The 20,364-nt window shown below is 36.6% G+C and overlaps 2 protein-coding genes across 27 annotated transcripts in view; one reads left to right on the plus strand and one right to left on the minus strand.

Moving 5' to 3' along the window:
• KMT2E (lysine methyltransferase 2E (inactive)) overlaps nt 1–5,719 on the plus strand; it is a 120,934-nt gene extending 115,215 nt beyond the window's left edge. For 4 of the 6 annotated variants that reach the window (XM_077159351.1, XM_077159294.1, XM_077159315.1 and 1 more), the window contains 4 exons: nt 713–1,002; nt 1,991–2,319; nt 2,474–2,571; nt 3,459–5,719. In XM_077159351.1, coding sequence (XP_077015466.1) covers nt 713–1,002; nt 1,991–2,319; nt 2,474–2,571; nt 3,459–4,967 — 2,226 coding nt within the window. In that variant the 3' untranslated portion in view covers nt 4,968–5,719. The remainder of the gene's footprint in view (nt 1–712; nt 1,003–1,990; nt 2,320–2,473; nt 2,572–3,458) is intronic. The other 2 variants (XM_077159371.1, XM_077159392.1) reach the window with 2 other exon arrangements.
• SRPK2 (SRSF protein kinase 2) overlaps nt 5,408–20,364 on the minus strand; it is a 341,198-nt gene continuing 326,241 nt past the window's right edge. For 20 of the 21 annotated variants that reach the window (XM_077159835.1, XM_077160609.1, XM_077160531.1 and 17 more), the window contains one exon: nt 5,408–9,547. In XM_077159835.1, coding sequence (XP_077015950.1) covers nt 9,363–9,547 — 185 coding nt within the window. In that variant the 3' untranslated portion in view covers nt 5,408–9,362. The remainder of the gene's footprint in view (nt 9,548–20,364) is intronic. The other variant, XR_013175857.1, reaches the window with a different exon arrangement.

Genomic DNA, 20,364 nt, shown 5'->3' on the forward strand with positions numbered 1-20,364 from the left:
CTCTTTCCTTATCCATAATATCTACAATATTTAGACCATGAATGTAAAAGTATTTTGAAAATTATTATACTAATATATAAATATTATATAAATGATAAACTATATGATAAATAAGTGTAGTATGAGCAACTTAAATCCTCTGATTTAGCACCATTTTTTGATTGGCAGATATAGTAATATGGAATGCCTTATTTCAGAGGAAGGAGTGAAACTACAACACTTATTTTGTTAATAGCTATTGCTTTGCAAAGAATTTTAGTGTGATATGTGCTTTTAATTTTTGTAACAGAGTCCAGTTGGCAACTTTGTGGGAAGCAATGTAGTATAGTGGAAAGAGCACGGGCTTTCAAGTAAGACCTAGGTTCGAATCCCGGCTCCAACACTCACCAGCTGTGTGACCTTGAGTGAGTGAGTTACTCAATTTCCTCATCTGTAAAATGGGGATGATAATATACCTATTTCATAGGGTTGTTGTGAGGATTAAATGATGAGATAATGTATGTAAATAATCTAGTACAATGCCTGGCATATATAGTAGGCATTTGGTAACTGTTAATTATTTTTATTCAGAATCAAGTTTGTTTGTTTTATTTTTTTAACATAACTTTCCTAACGTAACTATAGCAGTTCTTTTTAGAAAAAAAAAATAGATTAATTCTGACATATTAAACAAGAATAAAAGATTTGCTTTTCCTTATCTTTTTTGCTTAAGGTTTCTCTATTAGAATATCGTAAGAGACAACGTGAAGCTAGGAAAAGTGGCTCTAAGGCAGAAAACTTTCCACTGGTTAGTGCATCACCTCATGCAAGTGGAAACTTGAGCAACAACAATGGTGACGGGTGTGCCAACAATAGTGAAAATGGGGAGCAGGTAGAAAACACTGCTAGCCTACCTTTACCAACACCAGCTGCTGTTTATAATGCTACTTCTGAAGAAACCAGCAATAACTGTCCTATTAAGGAAGCTTCTGTCAGTGAGAAAAATGAACCAGAAGTTCAGTGGTAAGCCTGTTTAAAAAACTTAGTTCTGAAGCTATCAATTATTTGTATATTATATGAATTAAAATGTTTTTCATATTTTTTTTATCATCAAGTCAGGATTTTAAGTTAATTTTTTTTTTTTTTTTTTAAATATATGGGCAGGTACCAGGATCCGAACCAGGGTCTCTGGCATGCAGGCGAGAACTCTGCCTGTGAGCCACGGTGGCCCTTAAGTTAACTTTTTAATGTAGCTGATTTTTAATAGAGCTTTACTGGCTTTTGTTAATGAACTATGTTCCTATATGTTCTTTCCTCTAGGCTAAGCAGGTAGACATTAATGGCCATAATTTTGAAATAGCCATCTTGGTAATAGGGTTTTAAACCAGCTGCATATTTGCCTGTATTGTTAAAGGTCTGTTGTTTTTACTCCTTGATAATTTATTCACGTCTCACACGAATATTCCTCTCCAAGGAGACATTGTCACAGTCAACATCCTGCAATCTCTTTACAACCCTACCAGCTATGTTGAAATAACCATATTTTCTCTGCAGGAGGAATGAAGAGGCTGGATTTAGAAACAGTAGGAGGGCCATATTCAATTTGCTCTTTTGTCCTCTTGTTCCTGAGAGTCCTACTAGCCTTTCAGTCCTGACTCAGTAATTTGTTCAGTGCATATTTTGGTGTTTTTGGTAACCTGAAGTGATGTTCACTGTGAATGCTAATCCACTGTCCTTTAAATAATGTCACTTTCCACCAAGAAGTTGCTTAAGACAAAGGACTGAAATGATTGAGTTCTTCAAATAAATGGGGATAAAAATCTGTTTAGGAGCTGTTAGGAAAAAAAAAAAAAAGATTGGTGCTATTCTGAAAGCTTAACACCAAAATATTTTCCCAATAGAGTAAGAGCCTTGGTCTGAGAGAACCTGTTACCTTCAAGAGACAAAGAATAATCTCCCTGGCAGTAGCTTCTTTAAAGTGATTATTTTATTTTGTGATTTTATTTTAAAGGACTGCCTCAACTTCAGTGGAGCAAGTGAGAGAAAGGAGTTATCAGAGAGCTTTACTTCTCAGTGATCACCGAAAAGATAAAGACAGCGGTAAGTGGGCTTGTTTTGTTCCTTCACCAAAAAGTGGAGTCAGCTTATCAGCCTGCATTCTTGTTCATAGCAGTTCTAATGTTCTCTTTGGGTCTACTTCTGCTTCATCTTTAGGGGGAGAATCACCATGTATCTCATGTTCACCGAGTCATGTTCAGTCTTCACCTTCATCTCATTCAAATCACATTCCCCAGTTGAAACCCAAGGGTCCAGTCCCTTCTTTCAGTGAACTTATGGAAGGTCAGTAAGCAGATGACCTACATGGTTATTATAGTTTAAACCTTTTAAATCAGATAGAAGAAAGCCTTTATATGAGTTAAATACTAGGTACAGTGCTTTGTGACATTAATAAAGAGTCATTTCACATCTACTATAGGTTTCTTCTCTTTTACAGACCCTGATCCTGAAAATCCTGAGCCCACAACTACAAATGAATGTTCGTCCCCAGATACTTCTCAAAAGACTTGTAGAAGTCCTTCAAAGATGAGCAAGGTAACACTGCACCTTCAAATGTGGCCATTCAGAAAGAGATGTTAACATGCAATTAAATTTCTTGCTGTTAACAAGTATCAAGTATCAATTTGTGACTACTGGATACTTTCCTTGTTGGCTATAAGTGTGTTTATTACTGATATTCCTTCTCTCACACATAACTGTGACAGACAACTAATTCATGTATGCTAGGCACACTATATTAGCTTCGTTTTCTCATGCTTTTTAAGAAATTCAAGAAACGTTTGGGTGATATTCTCTAAAAAAAAACAGAAGGCCAGTCGACATTCATTTGATAAATGTGAATTTTGAAGATGTGATAGTATAATGTGGCAGGTGTATCTTGGGAAACTAAAGATGAAGAACGTGAAATTGATTCTTTTAAGAAAAAGAATAAACAGTTTTACGATTGGATGATTTGTATTTGAACAGTGTATGAGGATACTGAAAAGGTATTAAGAATCAAAAAGTTTTGGGGAACCTCAAGTTTATTTACCCAAACCAATTTATCATTAGGTTGGATAGAGAGATTTCATTTATACAACTGAAAATTGTTAAGCGTTTCAGGTTACGAGGGTTGTTTAGAATGAGGTTCCAAACCAGGGAGCCTTTTCATCACTTAGGTGAAAAGGCAGATCAAATTTCAAAGACCATCATTTTCTTAATTTGTCTTCAGTAAAAATCAAAAGTTCACTAGCATAACTTGTTGGAACTACTGAAAAAAACTGACCTTTTCAGTATCTCAAGTCTCTGTAAAATCTACCTTGCTTCTTTCTAAAATTAATTGTTTAAATAGCATTAAATCCCAAGAAGAATAAACCTCCAAGTGCTTAATGATGCTTCTTACATTCTTATAATGTAAAGTTTATATGATTTTCTTTTCATAGCCTGTTTCACCAGGACCTGTAGTTCCTGCTCAGGCACATGGGAAAATACTCTCAAAACCAGATCCCCATTGGGAGGCAACTGTTATTGTATCAGAAGCTGAGAATGTTCACCTCAAAACAGAGCTCCAACAGAAACAACTATCAAATAATACCCAAGCACTTTCAAAGAATCATCTTCCACAGCCACATGTTCGTAGTTCATCTGAGCAACTCTCACAAAAGCTGCCTTCTGCACCAATGAAGTTGCACTGTCCTCCATCACCTCATATAGAAAATCCTCCAAAGTCATCTACTCCACACACCCCTGTACAGCATGGTTATCTTTCACCAAAGCCTCCTTCACAGCAGTTAGGATCTCCCTACAGGCCTCATCATTCACAGTCACCTCAAGTTGGAACACCTCAGCGAGAGCCACAGAGAAATTTTTATCCAGCGGCACAGAACCTTCAAGCCAGTACTCAGCAGGCAACTTCTGGAGCATTATTTACCCAGACACCCTCAGGACAATCTTCAGCAACATACAGTCAGTTTAGCCAACAAAGTTTGAACAGCACGGCACCACCCCCTCCACCCCCTCCACCGCCGCCTTCTTCATCTTATTATCAAAACCAGCAGTCCTCTGCAAACTTTCAGAATTATACTCAGCTCAAAAGTAGTCTTTCCCAACAAACTGTGTTTACATCAGGACCAAATCAAGCACTTCCTGGCACCACAAGCCAGCAAACAATTCCAGGACACCATGTTACTCCTGGGCATTTTTTGCCCTCTCAGAACCCTACTATTCATCATCAAACTTCTGCTTCTGTAGTCCCACCCCCTCCTCCACCACCACCTGCTCCAGGACCACACCTTCTACAACAGCCGAACTCCCATCAGCAACACTCTGTAGCACATGTAGTAGGGCCTGTTCATGCCGTCACCCCTGGGTCACATATTCACTCTCAAACAGCTGGACACCATTTACCACCACCTCCTCCACCTCCTGGTCCTGCCCCTCATCATCATCCACCACCTCATCCTTCCACAGGACTCCAAGGTCTACAAGCACAACACCAGCATGTTATAAATGCAGCACCCCCCCCACCTCCTCCTCCTCCACCTTCCAGTGTTTTGGCCTCTGGGCATCATACCACCTCAGCTCAAGCCTTACACCATCCACCTCATCAAGGACCTCAACTTTTTCCTTCAAGTGCTCATCCAGCTGTACCGCCGTATCCCTCACAAGCTACACATCATACCACTTTGGGACCGGGACCCCAACACCAGCCTTCTGGAACAGTGCCACATTGTCCATTACCTGTTGCAGGTCCGCATCTCCAGCCCCAAGGACCAAACAGTATTCCAACACCTACTGCTTCAGGGTTCTGTCCTCATCCTGGCTCTGTGGCTCTGCCACATGGGGTTCAAGGACCTCAGCAGGCATCTCCAGTGCCTGGACAGATTCCAATTCACAGAGCACAGGTGCCACCAACATTTCAGAACAATTACCATGGTTCAGGGTGGCATTAAAGTGGACTCCAAAAACATTTTTTAAAATGTTCTGTAAGATAAACTGTATATTTCATATGTACCTATTAAGGTACTTTTTAAAGCTTGTACATGAAACTTTGTATAAAAAAAAACACCAGTGCTCTTTCACTGTATTTTTCCCATTTTTGCTTTTTAAAATTTCTTTTAAAAAGAAAAAAAGTGCTGTTAAGCCAGTATTAGGTATCTTTATTTTGTAAGTGAACATTCCAGCTGTTTTTCTGGCAGTAGAGTTGATGCTACATGATCATAAATTTTTATTGTTGCAGTTAAATTCATTTAGTGGATATTTTCTATATTATTTTATACATAAGCACTAAAGTACACAGCTAAGTAATGGCACTATGAGGACTTTCATTTTTTTTGCTGTCAGCAGTTCTGTGAGTGCATCTTAGGTGAAAAATGCAATACAGATTTTATAGTTTGGTATGGACGTGGCTCTTTTGTTTTATTGCTTATTTGCAAGCAAAATGTAATTTAATGTATAGATGATTTCTAATGTCTCCTGACAAACTGTAAATATAAATACTGCATTTCTTTTGCAAAATTGCTTACAGCTTTTCTCATTGATATACAGAATTGTACATATGACAAGTCTTTTGCAAAACTGTGTGACCTTTGTGAAAGTAGTACAGTATATGACCTTTAATTTTTTATTTTAAATATACTGTCACATTGAAGCACTGGTTGGGCATTTTAATTCATGTTAATAAATCACAATTATGTCAGTTTTACCAGATTGTCCTGTACAACTTCTAAGATGGGGGTCTGCTGTTTAAGTAAGTGTTCTTACAAAGTTACAGTTCCCAAATTTAGTTTGTGAGGAGCCTTCAATTTTCTTGACCAACTACTACCTCAGTTTGATGGTAGCAAGTATAAGGAGACTGTAAGGGGTTGTTACCATGTTGTTCCTACTTACCATTTCTGCAGGGGCAAGAGCCATAGGAAACTACTTAAATATTCATGCTATGCAAATTTACATAAGTATCTGACATCATAGAAAATGAGCCCATACCATTATTATTACCTGATAACAGTTACAGACTGCAATTTACAACTACTTGAAAATATGGAGTATTTTGCTTGAAAATACAGGAATATATAGTTTGTACATTTTAGAACATAACTCGAAATATCCCACTGAAAATGATTTGAATATCTAGTTATAATATTAAAAGTAATAGAGTTATCTTTTTTTGTTTGGGTGTATAAAACCAAAGGAAAAAGGCATTATTCTTAGATCTTTCAAGTGAAATGAAAATGGCCTCAAGTGAATATTTTATTGCTAAAAGATAAAATGCTAATATTATATTGGAAAAAGAAGACCTTTCAGGAGGCTTAAGTATAGTCAACAGTAATGACACTATTTGTCAATACATTTTCTATCATCCAATTTCTTGACATGAGTTGGCACAGTATACAAATTTTTTTAGTGCATCAGAGAAAAAAGTAAACAGACTAAAAGTGACTGAATAAGATTTGGTAGTAATTTAAATCATGTTTCATGCTTTTAATTTCCATTTCCTTTTCCATCCCTTAACTTGTCAAGGTTAAGGTATTCTACTTATGGTATCCACTAAAGAAACGTTTAAAACGAACTGGTTTTATATAATTCATCCCTTGATGGTTTCAAACATGGATCAGTTAACTATTATTGTAAAAAACACCAGGTTTTCACCCCTTTAAATAAATGAACTGTCCTTCTAAAGATTTTTAGTAACTCAGTTTTAGATTTGCCTCCTACACAAATGATGTGTATAGAAAGAAGCTTTTGTCTAAACTGCAGAGTCTTATATAATTCTTTGGCTCCTTCATGGTGGACATTGCACTCTCAAATGGTGGGCTTCACTAAAATTTCATTCGAGTTATTTTTAAAATGGCAGTCAAAATTGAAATTTAAGAAATAATTTCATTTATAATTTCAAATTGAAATTCTCTACCCCAGTAGAAACAATGACCTTACTTTATCCTGTAAACCAATTATATATTGTCCACAAATAGCAAGTTAGTAAAGCAGTTTAACCTCAAACAGTTACATCTTTTTTTTAAGCTCCTAAATCTACTTTTTCTCCACCTTTGGGCAGTTCTGCCAGTTTCCAGTCAGTTTCTGATTTGATATGTATGCTCCACTGCTTGACATTTTCCATGAAGATGTCACATGGACTAAAGACAGGAAACAGGACAATTCAACCCAAATCACTAAACCGCATAACCAGTTGTTCCCATTTAGCTTATACTCCTCCTTTATCAACAAATGTATACTCCTCTTGTTTCTATATTGTTAACTAGTTAGGGTATTTCAAGAGACAGACCCTTAAAAAATCTCATCATCTGGTTTTCCAACAGGGGCTAAAACTGCACTAGACAAATGTGTGGCCATCCTGGTAAAAATGCTTTTGACTTAGGGAAGACACAAATGTACTCGGTGGTTCTTATAAGAATGTTTCCTGTGGAGATCGTGGACAGCATCACTATATGGTTTATAGCCACCATCTGCCAGAGAAGCTATATGGGAACCTACATGGTAACATACATTTATTTCTTAAATGAGTAGTATGTTCTACCTCACGGTGATATGTGACATAATGCTAATTCCTAAAAGGATTATGTGTCTTGTTCTCTCACAGTGAATACTGTTAAAAAAAAAAAAGTTTGCAAATGATAAAACATGGATAAAAAAGGATTGTTGAAATTCTACGTAATCTATACTCAGTCAGCATCTTTTCAAAATTATTCTGCCCTTACAAAATAATAAATGATTTCCTTATAATAAGCCTTAATGTTATACAACTACATTTCCAGCAAAAGGATGGTGGTATTCCCTTTAGTTTTGGTTATATTACACTAAAATCATAGCAGATGTTTGTGATTCTATCACTTCAAATATAGGCCAATGACCAAGGAACTGTTGGGGTGTATGTGTGTGGGGGGGCACAACAAAAAACACTTTAATATTTAAGACAACTACAAGCACCTCAAACAATGGATTACTGTCACAATGTTTGGTATTTTTTCACAATCTAGTTATTGCAAAGGCATATGGATACATTTTAATGGACAAAGTCAAGAAAAATGAGGCACCTTGATGAATGTCAAATTAAAAAACAAACACCTGACACTGATCCCACTGACTTGTAAAAGAGCTAAATATACTTCTGTATATATTTTACATCCTAAAACTGTATTGCCTACTGTGGTTTACATTCTGGGTTCTACAATTAATTTTAAGGAAATGCATAAACAAAATTGTGTGACCTACAAAGGGAAAATCATTTTCTCTACTTCATGGAAAGACAATGAAAAAGCTAGTAAAATCTGCTATAGCAACACATGCCTATGGAATGAATATGATACTGTTACCTTCAAAATGTCAAGAATCATTCTACCCACTGCACTGCAAACTGTATATACCATACCTGTGTTTTAGACAAACTAATGCTTCTCAAAAAAAAAGTTATTTTCATTCCACACACTGAACATATTTTCTGTTGTCCAATTTAATCTATGTATAGTTTAACTTACAGTGCTTAGAGGAGGCAACACCATATGGTACCAGGTTATCACATTTTTAAAGGGACATCACTTTTTCTTTAAAAGTTCTTTTAAAAATATGCAAAAATACGAATGGAAGTGTTAACTATAATGCATATTTTAGAACAAGAAGCATATCTTCTTCTTTAAAGTGCCATATAGGGAATGAAATCTTGTAAACCAGAGCCACTTTGTTTAAAATCCAATGTAAAAGGACTATTATGGAATGAAAAGTTAGCACAGCTCCTTGTCTGCTACATGCAACTTAGGCTACAGAGCACTCAAGACCTGGGAGCTTTTCTGAAATTTGAGTCCCCACCCCATATTTAATGGAAATTAACATTTACAGGGTGCATTTACATATACTATAATACAGGAATGATGTCCCTTTCCCAGAAGATAAAATAGTACATTTCCTTGCTATTTCTTGGTTCCACCTTGGTAATTTCTTAAGATCGTAAATTATATTGTATTCAGCTAAAATATTTCTTCATAAATAGTTACAAAACCTGCCAAAACACAAGGAGGGAAGTATTTTTTGTTCAAAAAAAAAAAAAGACATTTGTTTGTCACACAACACAAGAAACAATGCTTAGAGACATGTTATTGTTTCCAGAAGAAAGTGGGTCAGTAAACTACTTAGCTGAAGACAAAAGACTATCTACCCTTCCCCAGGATCACAGTGCACAAAAAGCAAAATGTCAAACAACAGTACCTCGAAGCAAAATAAAGATCTGAGGATGAAGCCAGCTCACTTGTAATCCTGTTAAAGAATGAGAGTCACCGTTTAGGTCCAATGTACTGGAAAATATCTGCTAGCTCAGAAGGCTATATTCGTAGAATTTGCTAAGAATTCAACCAAGGATGCCGAAGGCATTCGCCAGCAGAAGCTCGTTTTTCTGGAACCATTTCTAACATCGGGATCAGGAAATCTGTAAACTGTGCAGCATCTTCGTGGGGCCAACCGTACTTTTCCACAAGTACATCAAAGAGGCTCCAGGGCTTCAGCTTGGTGATGTGCCGCAGTTCACCTACAGGGGAAAACGCACCAATGTCAAGAAAGCTCCAAGTGTGCATTTCCCATTGTTGGTTTACCAGGTTCTTTTCAACAAAGCAGACAACCTACCTGTTCAATGCTTTGCAACCACAAAGAAGGCCGTCCCCACTAAGTCATCATCATTCAAAACATATTTAACTATGTCATATTCCAAGTAAACACAACAAATGTAAATAGGGGATAATTAAATAATAGTTCAGGGGTTTGTTCGCATCAATTCCAGGTCTCTTTTTTAAAGTAGGGTATGCTGAGTACAGCTGGAATGTTTTCATTTGCAAAGGCTGAGGGAGCCACTCTCCAAGTTAAAATTCTTTTGCAATTTGTCAACTAGCTTAGAAGGAACTATAAGATATACATTAAACTCGGATCCCTATTTCTGCATGTTAACATCCAAAGAAAATGGAGTCTTTTCCTCTAGAACAGTGCTCATCCATTAGAACTTTCTGTGATGAAATATCCTAGATCTGCACTGTCCAATATGGTAATCACTAGCTACAGATGGCTACTGAGCACTTGAAGTATGGCTAATGTGACCGACATTTTAATTTTATTTAATTTGTTTAAATGTAAATAGCAACATGTAGCTATCATATTGAACAGTGCAGCTCTAAAAGCAAGCACCATCTCATTTTCTACACATTTACTGTAAAATATACAGATTCCACAGCATCATCTGTTAATCTTGAAGTTACATTCTTAAATGTAGTCACTACAGCAAGGAAAGTATGGATTACAAGCATCTGCTTGCTGTAAATGAATGGCTAATAACCTAATACCTAGTAAATGGCCTTTTCTCATAACAGAAAAACAAAACAAAAAAAGCAAAGATAAATTATTTTTAAGTTACCCTGCTAAAACGGCGGAATAACTTTCACTGAATTAGTTGTTTTCTCTATGAGAGCATCCTACCCCTGTCTGCAGAGAGGCCTCCTTTGATGTCCCTCAGAGTCTGACCATGAGCAGCTCCTACAGATGGAGAGGAAGTGCTGCAGGCAGCCCCAAAGCCAAAAGACACCCTTGAGCCAGAGCAATCACAGCATTCTGCACCCCAAGGGCTTCCCCTCTGGCTGCTCAGCCATTAAGAGAAGAGGCGCTCCACACCTGAGTTGCACTGCATGCATCTCCCCTTTCATCTGCTATAATTTAACTAACAACTGAATTTGTTTTCATGATCTGCATTAATACACAACCAATTCTGTGTTCACAAAAGTCTTCTGAAGAGGTCTTATCTGTTTTGCCCATTTATCCAAGTCAATTTAGAATCCCCCTTCCTTTATTAATCATGAAGAAGATTAAAGAATATCATAGAAAATTAGGAAAACAAAAGGTAGAAATAACCCATAATCCTATTCCACAAACCCAATGACTTTTTTTCTTTTTGCCTGTATACTTTCAACATACAACTTATGAATCTAAGTTGCAACCACGATGTACACAATATTCTGTATAGAGAAATAAAAAATTCTTAATAAAGAAGATGGTTTGTAAAATAAGCTTCTGAATCCACCAATTTGAGGACTGCAGTAGGGTTAAGCATCCCTTCCAGACTGGAGGTCAGGACTATTTCAGTGGAACCTAACCTCTTAGAGGTAAAAATTTTACCTTCTATGGAAGAATGAAGTCTCAGCAAGAACAATGTACAAGCAATCACTGAATGTTCATCTCCTTTAACCTAGAAATTCCACTAAAAGGAAGACAAGCTAAAGATACAAACCCTGACAACCTCCACCCTACCCCCAAAATATGCTCATTGCAAAATTATATGCTTAATGTTTAAACAGTACAGAAGTTTGTATTTGATATGATGGACGCACTTTGGGGATGGATGCTGGTGATGCTAGCAAACACTGTGGACCTAATTAACAGCATTATGATATATTTGAATGTAGTTAAAAGAGGAAATTTTGGGTTATATATATGTTACTAGAATAAAAGAAAAATCCGTAGTACTGTACAACACAGTGAACCCAAAGGTGAACCACAGACTGCAGTTACTGTTCAATTAAAAAAATGTTCTTTCATCAACTGCAACAAATGTACCATAGATACATGCAAAAATGTACCACAATAATGCAAGATGTTAATTATAGGGTGGGGAAGAAGCTGAGAGAAAGAAAATGCCCCAGGGAAGCAAGAAGGATGCACAGGAGCTCAGCAACATTTGAAACCAGGGCCTAGGAAAGAACCAGCAGACATTGCCATGTGACAAGAGGAACCGCAGATGCCAGCAGCTTTTCCTCAGAAAAGTCAAGAACCTGGATAACCAACAAAATTCTTGCAAATCGAATCCAGCAGCACATTAAAAGAATTATACACCATGACCACTTGTAGGATTCATCCCAGGTATGCAAGGATAGTTCAACAGAAGAAAATCAATTAATGTAATACACTATATCAACAAATCAAAGCAGAAAACCCACATGATCATCTCAATTGATGCAGAAAAGGCATCTGACAAAATTCAATATCCTTTCTTGTTGAAAACACTTCAAAGGATAGGAATCGAAGGGAACTTCCTCAACATGATAAAGGGAATATATGAAAAACCCACAGCTAGCATCATCTTCAATGGGGAAAAACTGAAAACTTTCCCAAGACCAGGAACAAAACAAGGATGTCCACTATCACCATTGTTATTCAACCCTGTGTTCGAAGTTCTAGCCAGAGCAATTAGACAAGAAAAGGAAATACAAGGCATCAAAATTGGAAAGGAAGAAGTAAAACTATCACTGTTTGCAGATGATATGATACTATATGTCAAAAACCCCCCAAAATCCACAGCAAAACTACTAGCGCTAATAAATGAGTACAGTAAAGTGGCAGATTACAAGATCAACACTCAAAAATCTGTAGCATTTCTATACACTAGTAATGAACAAGCTGAGGGGGAAATCAAGAAAAAAATTCCATTTACAATTGCAACCAGAAGAATAAAATATTTAGGAATAATTTTAACTAAGGATACAAAAGACCAACACAAAGAAAACTGCAAGAAATTGTTAAAAGAAATCACAGAAGACACAAATAAATGGAAGGGTGTACCGTGTTCATAAATTGGAAGCCTAAATATAGTTAAGATGTCAATTCTACCTAAATTGATTTATAGATTCAATGCAATACCAATAAAAATCCCAAAAAATTTACTTTTCAGAAACAGAAAAACCAATAACCAAATTTATCTGGAAGGGCAGGGTGCCCTGAATAGATAAAAATATCCTGAGAAAGAAAAATAATTCGGAGGTCTCACACTACCTGACTTTAAGGCATATTACGAAGCTACAGTGGTCAAAACAGCATGGTGTTGGCATAAAGAAAGATACACTGACCAATGGAATTGAATAGAGTGTTCAGATATAAACCCTCTGATTTATGGACAGTTGATCTTTGATAAGGCAGTCAAGCCAAATCACCTGGGACAGAACAGTCTCAATAAAATGGTACCTAGAGAACTGGATATCCACATGCAAAAAGAGGATCCATATCTCACACCCTGTACAAAAATTAACTCAAAATAGATCAAAGACCTAAACATTAGATCTAAGGCCATAAAAGTTTTAGAAGAAAATGTAAGGAAATATCTTAGAAATCTTATAACAGGTGGTGGTTTCCTAGGTCTTACACCCAAAGCACAAGCATTGAAGAAAGAAATAGATAAATGGAAATCCTCAGAATTTCCAAACAAAACACTTTTGTGCATCAAAGAACTTTGTCAAGAAAGTAAAAAGAGCCTACACAATGGGAGACAATATTTGGAGACAATATATCAGATAAAGGTCTAGTATCCAGAATATACAAAGAGATTGTTCAACTCAACAACAAAAAGACAAACGACCCAATTATAAAATGGGCAAAAGACATGAACAGACACTTCTCAGAAGAGGAAATACAAATGGCTAAAAGGCACATGAAAAGATGCTCAACTTCCATGGCTATTAGGGAAATGCAAATCAAAACCACAATGAAATATCATCTCACACCCACCAGAATGGCCATTATCAATAAGACAGAAAACAACAAGTGCTGGAGAAGATGCTGGAGCTGAAGGGACACAGATTGCACAACAGGACTAATTATAAAAATTTAGAAATAGATAGCACAATACTATCTAACTGTAATACAATAATGTTAGTACACTGAATGAAGGTGAATATGAGAATGATAGAGAGAGGAGGGTTGGGGGCACAAATGAAAACAGAAGGAAAGAAAGACTATAAAGACTGAGATGGTACAATCTAGGAATGCCTAGAGTGTACAATGATGGTGACTAAATGTACAAATTTAAAAATGTTTTTGCATGAGGAAGAACAAAGGAACGTCAATATTGCAGGGTGTTGAAAACAGATGGTAATATTTTAAAATTTTAATATTTTCATATTTTAAAACTTTATGTGCGAGACTAAAGCAAAAAATGTTTATTTGGTACAAAATTTATACTTTGACTAGTGCATCTCCTAATATAACCTACATAGATAATTTAACTGAACACCATTAAGTACACAGAACCTTGAGGAGGGCATGAAATTTTGTAAGTTTGTCCAGAGTGATGCTTCAACAAATCCCAGAGTGATTTGAACAGTGAATAAAATAGTACGTGCAAATTCCCCTTGGGGAGGTGGTAAGAAAGAGGAAAAATTCAACTTCCCCAAGTGGAGAATTCTTGGTATTCTCACAAGCAGTGGGGACAACCAAAGCAACAGGCTGAGCCCCCAATCTTGGGGGTTGTTCATATGAAAGTTAACCCTCCAAAGGATAGGCTAAGCCTACTTAAAATTAGGCCTAAGAGTCACCCCCGAGAGAACCTCTTTTGTTGCTCAGATGTGACCTCTCTCTGTCAACCAACACAACAAGCAAACTCACCACCACCACCACCACCCCCGCCATCTACGTGGGACATGACTCCCAGGGGTGTGGACCTTCCTGGCAATGTGAGACAGAAATTCTAGAATGAGCTGGGACTCAGCATCAAGGGATTGAGAAAACCTTCTCAACTGAAAAGGGGAAGAGGAAATTAGACAAAATAAAGTTTCAATGGCTGAGAGATTTTAAATAGAGTTGAGAGGTTATCCTGGAGGGTATTCTCATGCATTATATAGATAACCCCTATTTAATTTAAGGTGTATTAGAGAGGCTAGAGGGAAGTGCCTAAAAGTGTAGAGCTGTGTTCCAGTAGCCATGTTTCTTGAAGATGATTGTATAATGATATGGCTATCACAAAGTGACTGTGTAATTGTGAAAACCTTGTTCTGATGCTCCTTTTATCTATAGTATGGATGGATGAGTAAAAAAATATGGATTAAAAATAAATAAATAATAGAGGGAACAAATGTTAAAATAAATTGGGTAGAGGGAAATACTAGTGGTCAATGAGTAGGCGAGGTAGGGGATATGGTATGTATGAGCTTTGTCTCTATTCCTTTTTCTGGAGTGATGCAAATGTTCTGAGAAATGATCATGGTGATGAATATCCAACTACAAGATGATATTGTGAGCCACTGATTGCACACCAAGTATGGAATGTTCATACGTTAAGAATGTCTGTGTTGTATGTTGATTGCTTCTATTAAGAAAAATTAAAAAACAAACAAACAAACCTGGAAAACCAAAATCCAATAACATATTTTGGTGAGCATTAGACAGGAAGAATTTCTCTCAACTGTCTCGATGGTGATCAGCTATAAGTCAAAACTTCAACTTGAACAACAACAAAAAACCTTTGAAGGAAAAAAGAAGACCAGACGTCTTTCACACTAAACCAATGCTGATGGGAGAATTTTCAGCCATTCCAACTGCCCCTCCAGATTCCTCCCCTCTCAACTTAAGACAGCCAGAGCAGCTACAAAACACTGATCTTTGTCCTTCAGCACCCATTCAGATTAAGGGGGAATCTGAGGCAGGTAGAACAGGGAGAGGGGAGAGAGAAAAAAAAAGTGAAGGAGCCTTTGATAAGGACGGGTAATCACAGCAGGGCCAGAGTTGGGCACAGACACCCTTGCCCAGGGACTGCCCAGTTAATGGAAAACACCTACTGACAGCCCATCCATCTGATGTCAAATGACCCCCACCTGAGTGAGTCAACTGTGGAGACAGGTAGGGCCAACTGACCCACCCAAATACACTATCTATGATCTAACAAGGAAGGGGGAGGGAGGAAAAAAGCAAAACTCATCTATAAAAGCAAATGGCCCCACATCATCCACCTCCTCTCGCCCTCCATGTTTCTTTCCTTGCGAGAGCACCTACACGCTCTCCTACGTGTACTTCATAAATTTCCTACCTACTTGCTCTTAAATAAAAAACATGTTCACACATACTATTATTCAGCCATGAAAAGAAATGAAGTCCTGATACATGTGACAATATGTATGAACCCTGAAATCAACATGTTGAGTGAAATAAACCAGACATAAAAAGACAAATATTGTATGATCTCACTCATATGAAATAATTAAATAAGCAAATTCATCAAGTCAAAAACTAAAACACAGGTTAGAAGGCAGTAAAAAAGGGGGCATTAATGCTTAATTTATACAAAATTCCTACTTGGGGTGATGGAAAAGTTTTGGTAATGTATAGTGGTGATGGTACAACATTTTGAACATAATTAACAGCACAAATTATATATTTGAATGTGGCTAAAAGGGGAAATTTTAGATGGTTTATATGTTGCTTAGGATACAACTTCAAAAAAAAAAAAAACCACTGAACTACACACCACTGAACCCTCATGTAGACTACTGACTGTATCTAAAAGTACATTTTAATAATATCCTTTCATCAAATTTTTTTTCTTCATCAATTTTAACAAAAGTACCACACTGATGCAAAATGTTAAAGATGGGGGTAGCAGGCAGGCCACGGTGGCTCAACAGGTAGAGTTCTTGCCTGCCATGCCGGAGACCCAGGCTTGACTCCTGGTGCCTGCCCATACAAAAAAAAAGAAAAAGAAAAAAAAAAAGGGTGGTGGGTATATGGGAACTCTGAATTTTATGCATGATCTTTCTATAAATTTAAAACTTCTCTGATGAAAGTAGTCAGTGGTTTTAAACCAAATAATAATAATGATAGGATATGGGAACACTATTCTATGCATGATTTTTCTGTAAACCTATAACTTCTCTAATAAAAATTTTTTTAAAAAAGGAAAAAAATAATATAAACTTCCAAAAAGCCAAATAGTTAAAAATAGGAGATTAGTACTTACAAAAAACAAAAACATGGTACATCCAACTGATGAGTAATATTTAGTATTATTTAATAACATGGGAGAAAAATTATATGAGTCAGTGTTTGGTGGTCAAAGAAAAAAAGTCAGAGCTTTTATTTTTGACCATGAGACTATAAAAATGATTTGTTAAAATGCCCACAAAGACAGAAATCAGGGGCACCAAAATATCAACAATGACTGCTGGAATGGCTATCTCTGTTTCTACATTTTCTGAATTGACTGTAATGGGGCTCTAATGGTTTTACAGAGACTCACCACAGGAGCAGTTAAAGCAAGCTGTTGAAGCTCCCACGTAACATACTAAAATATGCTTCCCTCTGGAAGCGAGAGAGCTTCGCTGACATCATCTACTCTGACTTGGAACAAACACTCGAGTAGACTTTCCTTATTTCCTTTGAATGCCAATTTTTACATTAAGATCTATCAACAGGTATCAAAATTAAGTACATGGAAAGAGACAAGCTTTACCACTATAGATACCCTGAAATCTGTATATTAAGTGATGAATACAAAACAACACTAGAAGGCTATGAAAATTAAATACCAGTAATATAAATTGATAAAAACATTTCCAAAGAGTAGCTTAATATAACTTCCATACTTTTGACCCATTACTCTCATGCAATAAAACTGTATGTGCAAAGATGCTGTCTGTAACAGCAAAACAGGCAATATATAAGATAATCTAAACTCTAACAGGCACTGAACCATAAATGACAGTACTGCAATAAAACATAGTATGTACTTGCCTCTAAAAATAATATGTGGGTTATGTAGATATGTGATAAAACAGTTAATGTCAAGTAAAACTGAAAACTATCTGGGCCCTATGACTGTATGTACAAACATTTATGGTTAATACAATAAGAAGAAATGCAGTCCTATAAATAAATTGTTGCTATAGTTTGCAAAATCCCAGCCAAAACCATTACTGTTAACCTAAAGAACACCTAAGGCTCTATGTGAGATTCTATAAAAGTTTCACGCACTAAGATTACTTTCCAAAAATCTATATAGCACCAGAGGGTTCCTAGGCCAAATAAATCCTGAAACCCTGAGGGGTCAACCTCTGCAGAACATCAACTAGTTCCATCCCCCTATCCCATATTATTGACACCCCTTTACAACATGAAAATGTTAGAATGGCAATAGTTCAAATATCCCTAAAAATTGGAAGAAGGATCAAAGGAGAAGGTGGAGTTATAACAGAAAAGATAGGATTTAATAAATATGACTGCTGAATCATTACACTGATATCTTTTAGTCTCTAGCGTCTTCGATTAGCTAAAAGGAAAAATCTAAAATTGCAGAACTGCAACCCATACCCAACTCTGAAATCTGTTCTCACTACTTGTTACAATGTATGTTGAAACATTACTTTTTGTATATACATTATATTTCACAATAAAAAATATAAAAATAAGATAAATTGCTGTTACAAGTTACTGAACCAATAGCCAACCCTCAATTTGTGCAACTACTGCAAGCAGGAGTGCAAGAGCAGGCTTGTCCAATGAGGGAGGGCCTCAAGTCCAATCTCCCACTATAGCCCCGAACAGAACACACAAGAAATAGAATCATCAACACCATGAGTAAGCAAAATAAGATTATAAAACATTTTTAAAATACTCCTTCCTATTGTAAAGGTTGCTCCCAATCTCAAAATTAAAGGTTTTCACCTTAACTTTTTCTCTTAGAGGGAAAAAAACAAACAAAATATGTTTCATTGAAGACTATTTTGCAGATAATTAGACAACTGTCACAGCTTTTCCTTTTTAAAACCCGCTTCCAACCTCTTTTTCTTAAGGAATACTGAGTATCATTTGACCTTTCCTGTGACTTCAAGCTGTCATCTGAGTATAATTCTCACAGATGTGCATTCAGTCAAGAGATCAGCAAAGCCAGGTGGGTGACTTTGCCATCAGGTGCCATCCTTCCTAACCTGCTCTGAGAACAAGTGACCACAAACAGGTAGTGAGGGAAGGTTCCTCCTCTGGAATGGATACTTTGAGACAGCAACCCTATCTGCCCGTGTACAAGATGCTCTAGGACTACTACACTAGAGTGCATTTTAAGGGGAAATGTTAGGTACTTCTACTTACTATACTATTCTTGAATGTTCTTTTAAGTGGTTGGTTTGTGAAGTAAAATATTTTATCTAGGAAATTATAATATTCTAAAATTAAACCTAAAAGCATATGAAGTGTCCTCTTAGCACACAGGAGGATAGGGGGCCACATAAAAGCGGACTGTGGCACCCAACTTCAGTGAATACTGAGAATTATAAAGCAAATCATGATATAAAACAGACGAAGAGACACATCAAAAGATCATATATAGAGAGTAAAGTAATGCATAACAGAGGCAGGATGCAAAAAATGTGAACAAATCCCTATGCAGGTTCAACACAGTACATGTAGGCAAATTTCTGAGTGTAAGCTGGTACAAATCCTACCTCACACCACACACAAAAATTAACTCAAAATAGGTCACAGACCTAAAAATAAGAACTAAAACTATAAACCTCTTCAAAGAAAACATAAGAGTAAATCTTCAAGACCTTGAATAGACAGACAATGGTTCCTTAAATAGGACATCAAAAATGACAAAAGAAGAAAAATATAAAATGGACTTGAGCAAAATGTAAAACTTTTGTTCTTCAACTCATGACCACGAGCAGTCAAGAGAAATGAAAATATATGTCCACCCCAAAACTTACAGAGGAATTCATCACAGCATTATTCATAATAGTGAAAAAGCAGAAAAACCCAAATGCTCATTAGCTGATAAAAAGAAAAACAAAATATATAAAGGCATATTATTGAGCCATACAAAAGGATGAAGCACTGATCCATGCTACAACAGGGATGAGCCCAGAAAACATGATGCTGTGTGAGACAAGTCAGTCACAAAGGACCACGTGTTATATGAAATGTCCAGAACAGGAAAAATCTATGGAGACAAAAAGTAGATTAGTGATTGCCAGAGGCTAAGGGGAGAAGAAAATGGGGAGGGAGTTCTAATGGGTACAGGATTTCTTTATTGGAGCGATGGAAATGCTCTAAAACTGGATAGTGTTAATGGCTGCACAACTCTGTGCATATACTAAAAAACCACTGGCTTGTACACTTTAAAAGGATGATTTCTGAGGTATGTAAATTATACTTCAATAAAATTAGGATAAACTGGTACAAAGCATAAAACAAAATAAAGATGATAACTTCAAAAGAATTCCACTGTTGTGTTAATGCATGCTGTAAAAACAAGCTTTTCACATGGTAGGCACATAATAAACGATATGAATAAATGGGATAAATTATAATGGAAGTTAATTTGAACCTGTTACAGTGCTAATTTCAATTGCTGTTGGCACCATACGCTCAAACTTAAAATTAAATATTAAAACAGTAACACAGACTTGACCTATGATCAGTCGAGTAGCCTGAGGTTAGCTGTATGCTTTGAGTCACTGCACTCTGTCTCCCGGGCACAGCATCCACTGCCATCACGGCCTCTGTCCCCCAGTTACAACTGTAGCTAGGGAGCCATTTTGGTAAGTTCTCCAG

Source organism: Tamandua tetradactyla, chromosome 1 (assembly GCF_023851605.1).
Source record: "Tamandua tetradactyla isolate mTamTet1 chromosome 1, mTamTet1.pri, whole genome shotgun sequence".
NCBI classification, from domain to species: Eukaryota; Metazoa; Chordata; class Mammalia; order Pilosa; family Myrmecophagidae; genus Tamandua; species Tamandua tetradactyla.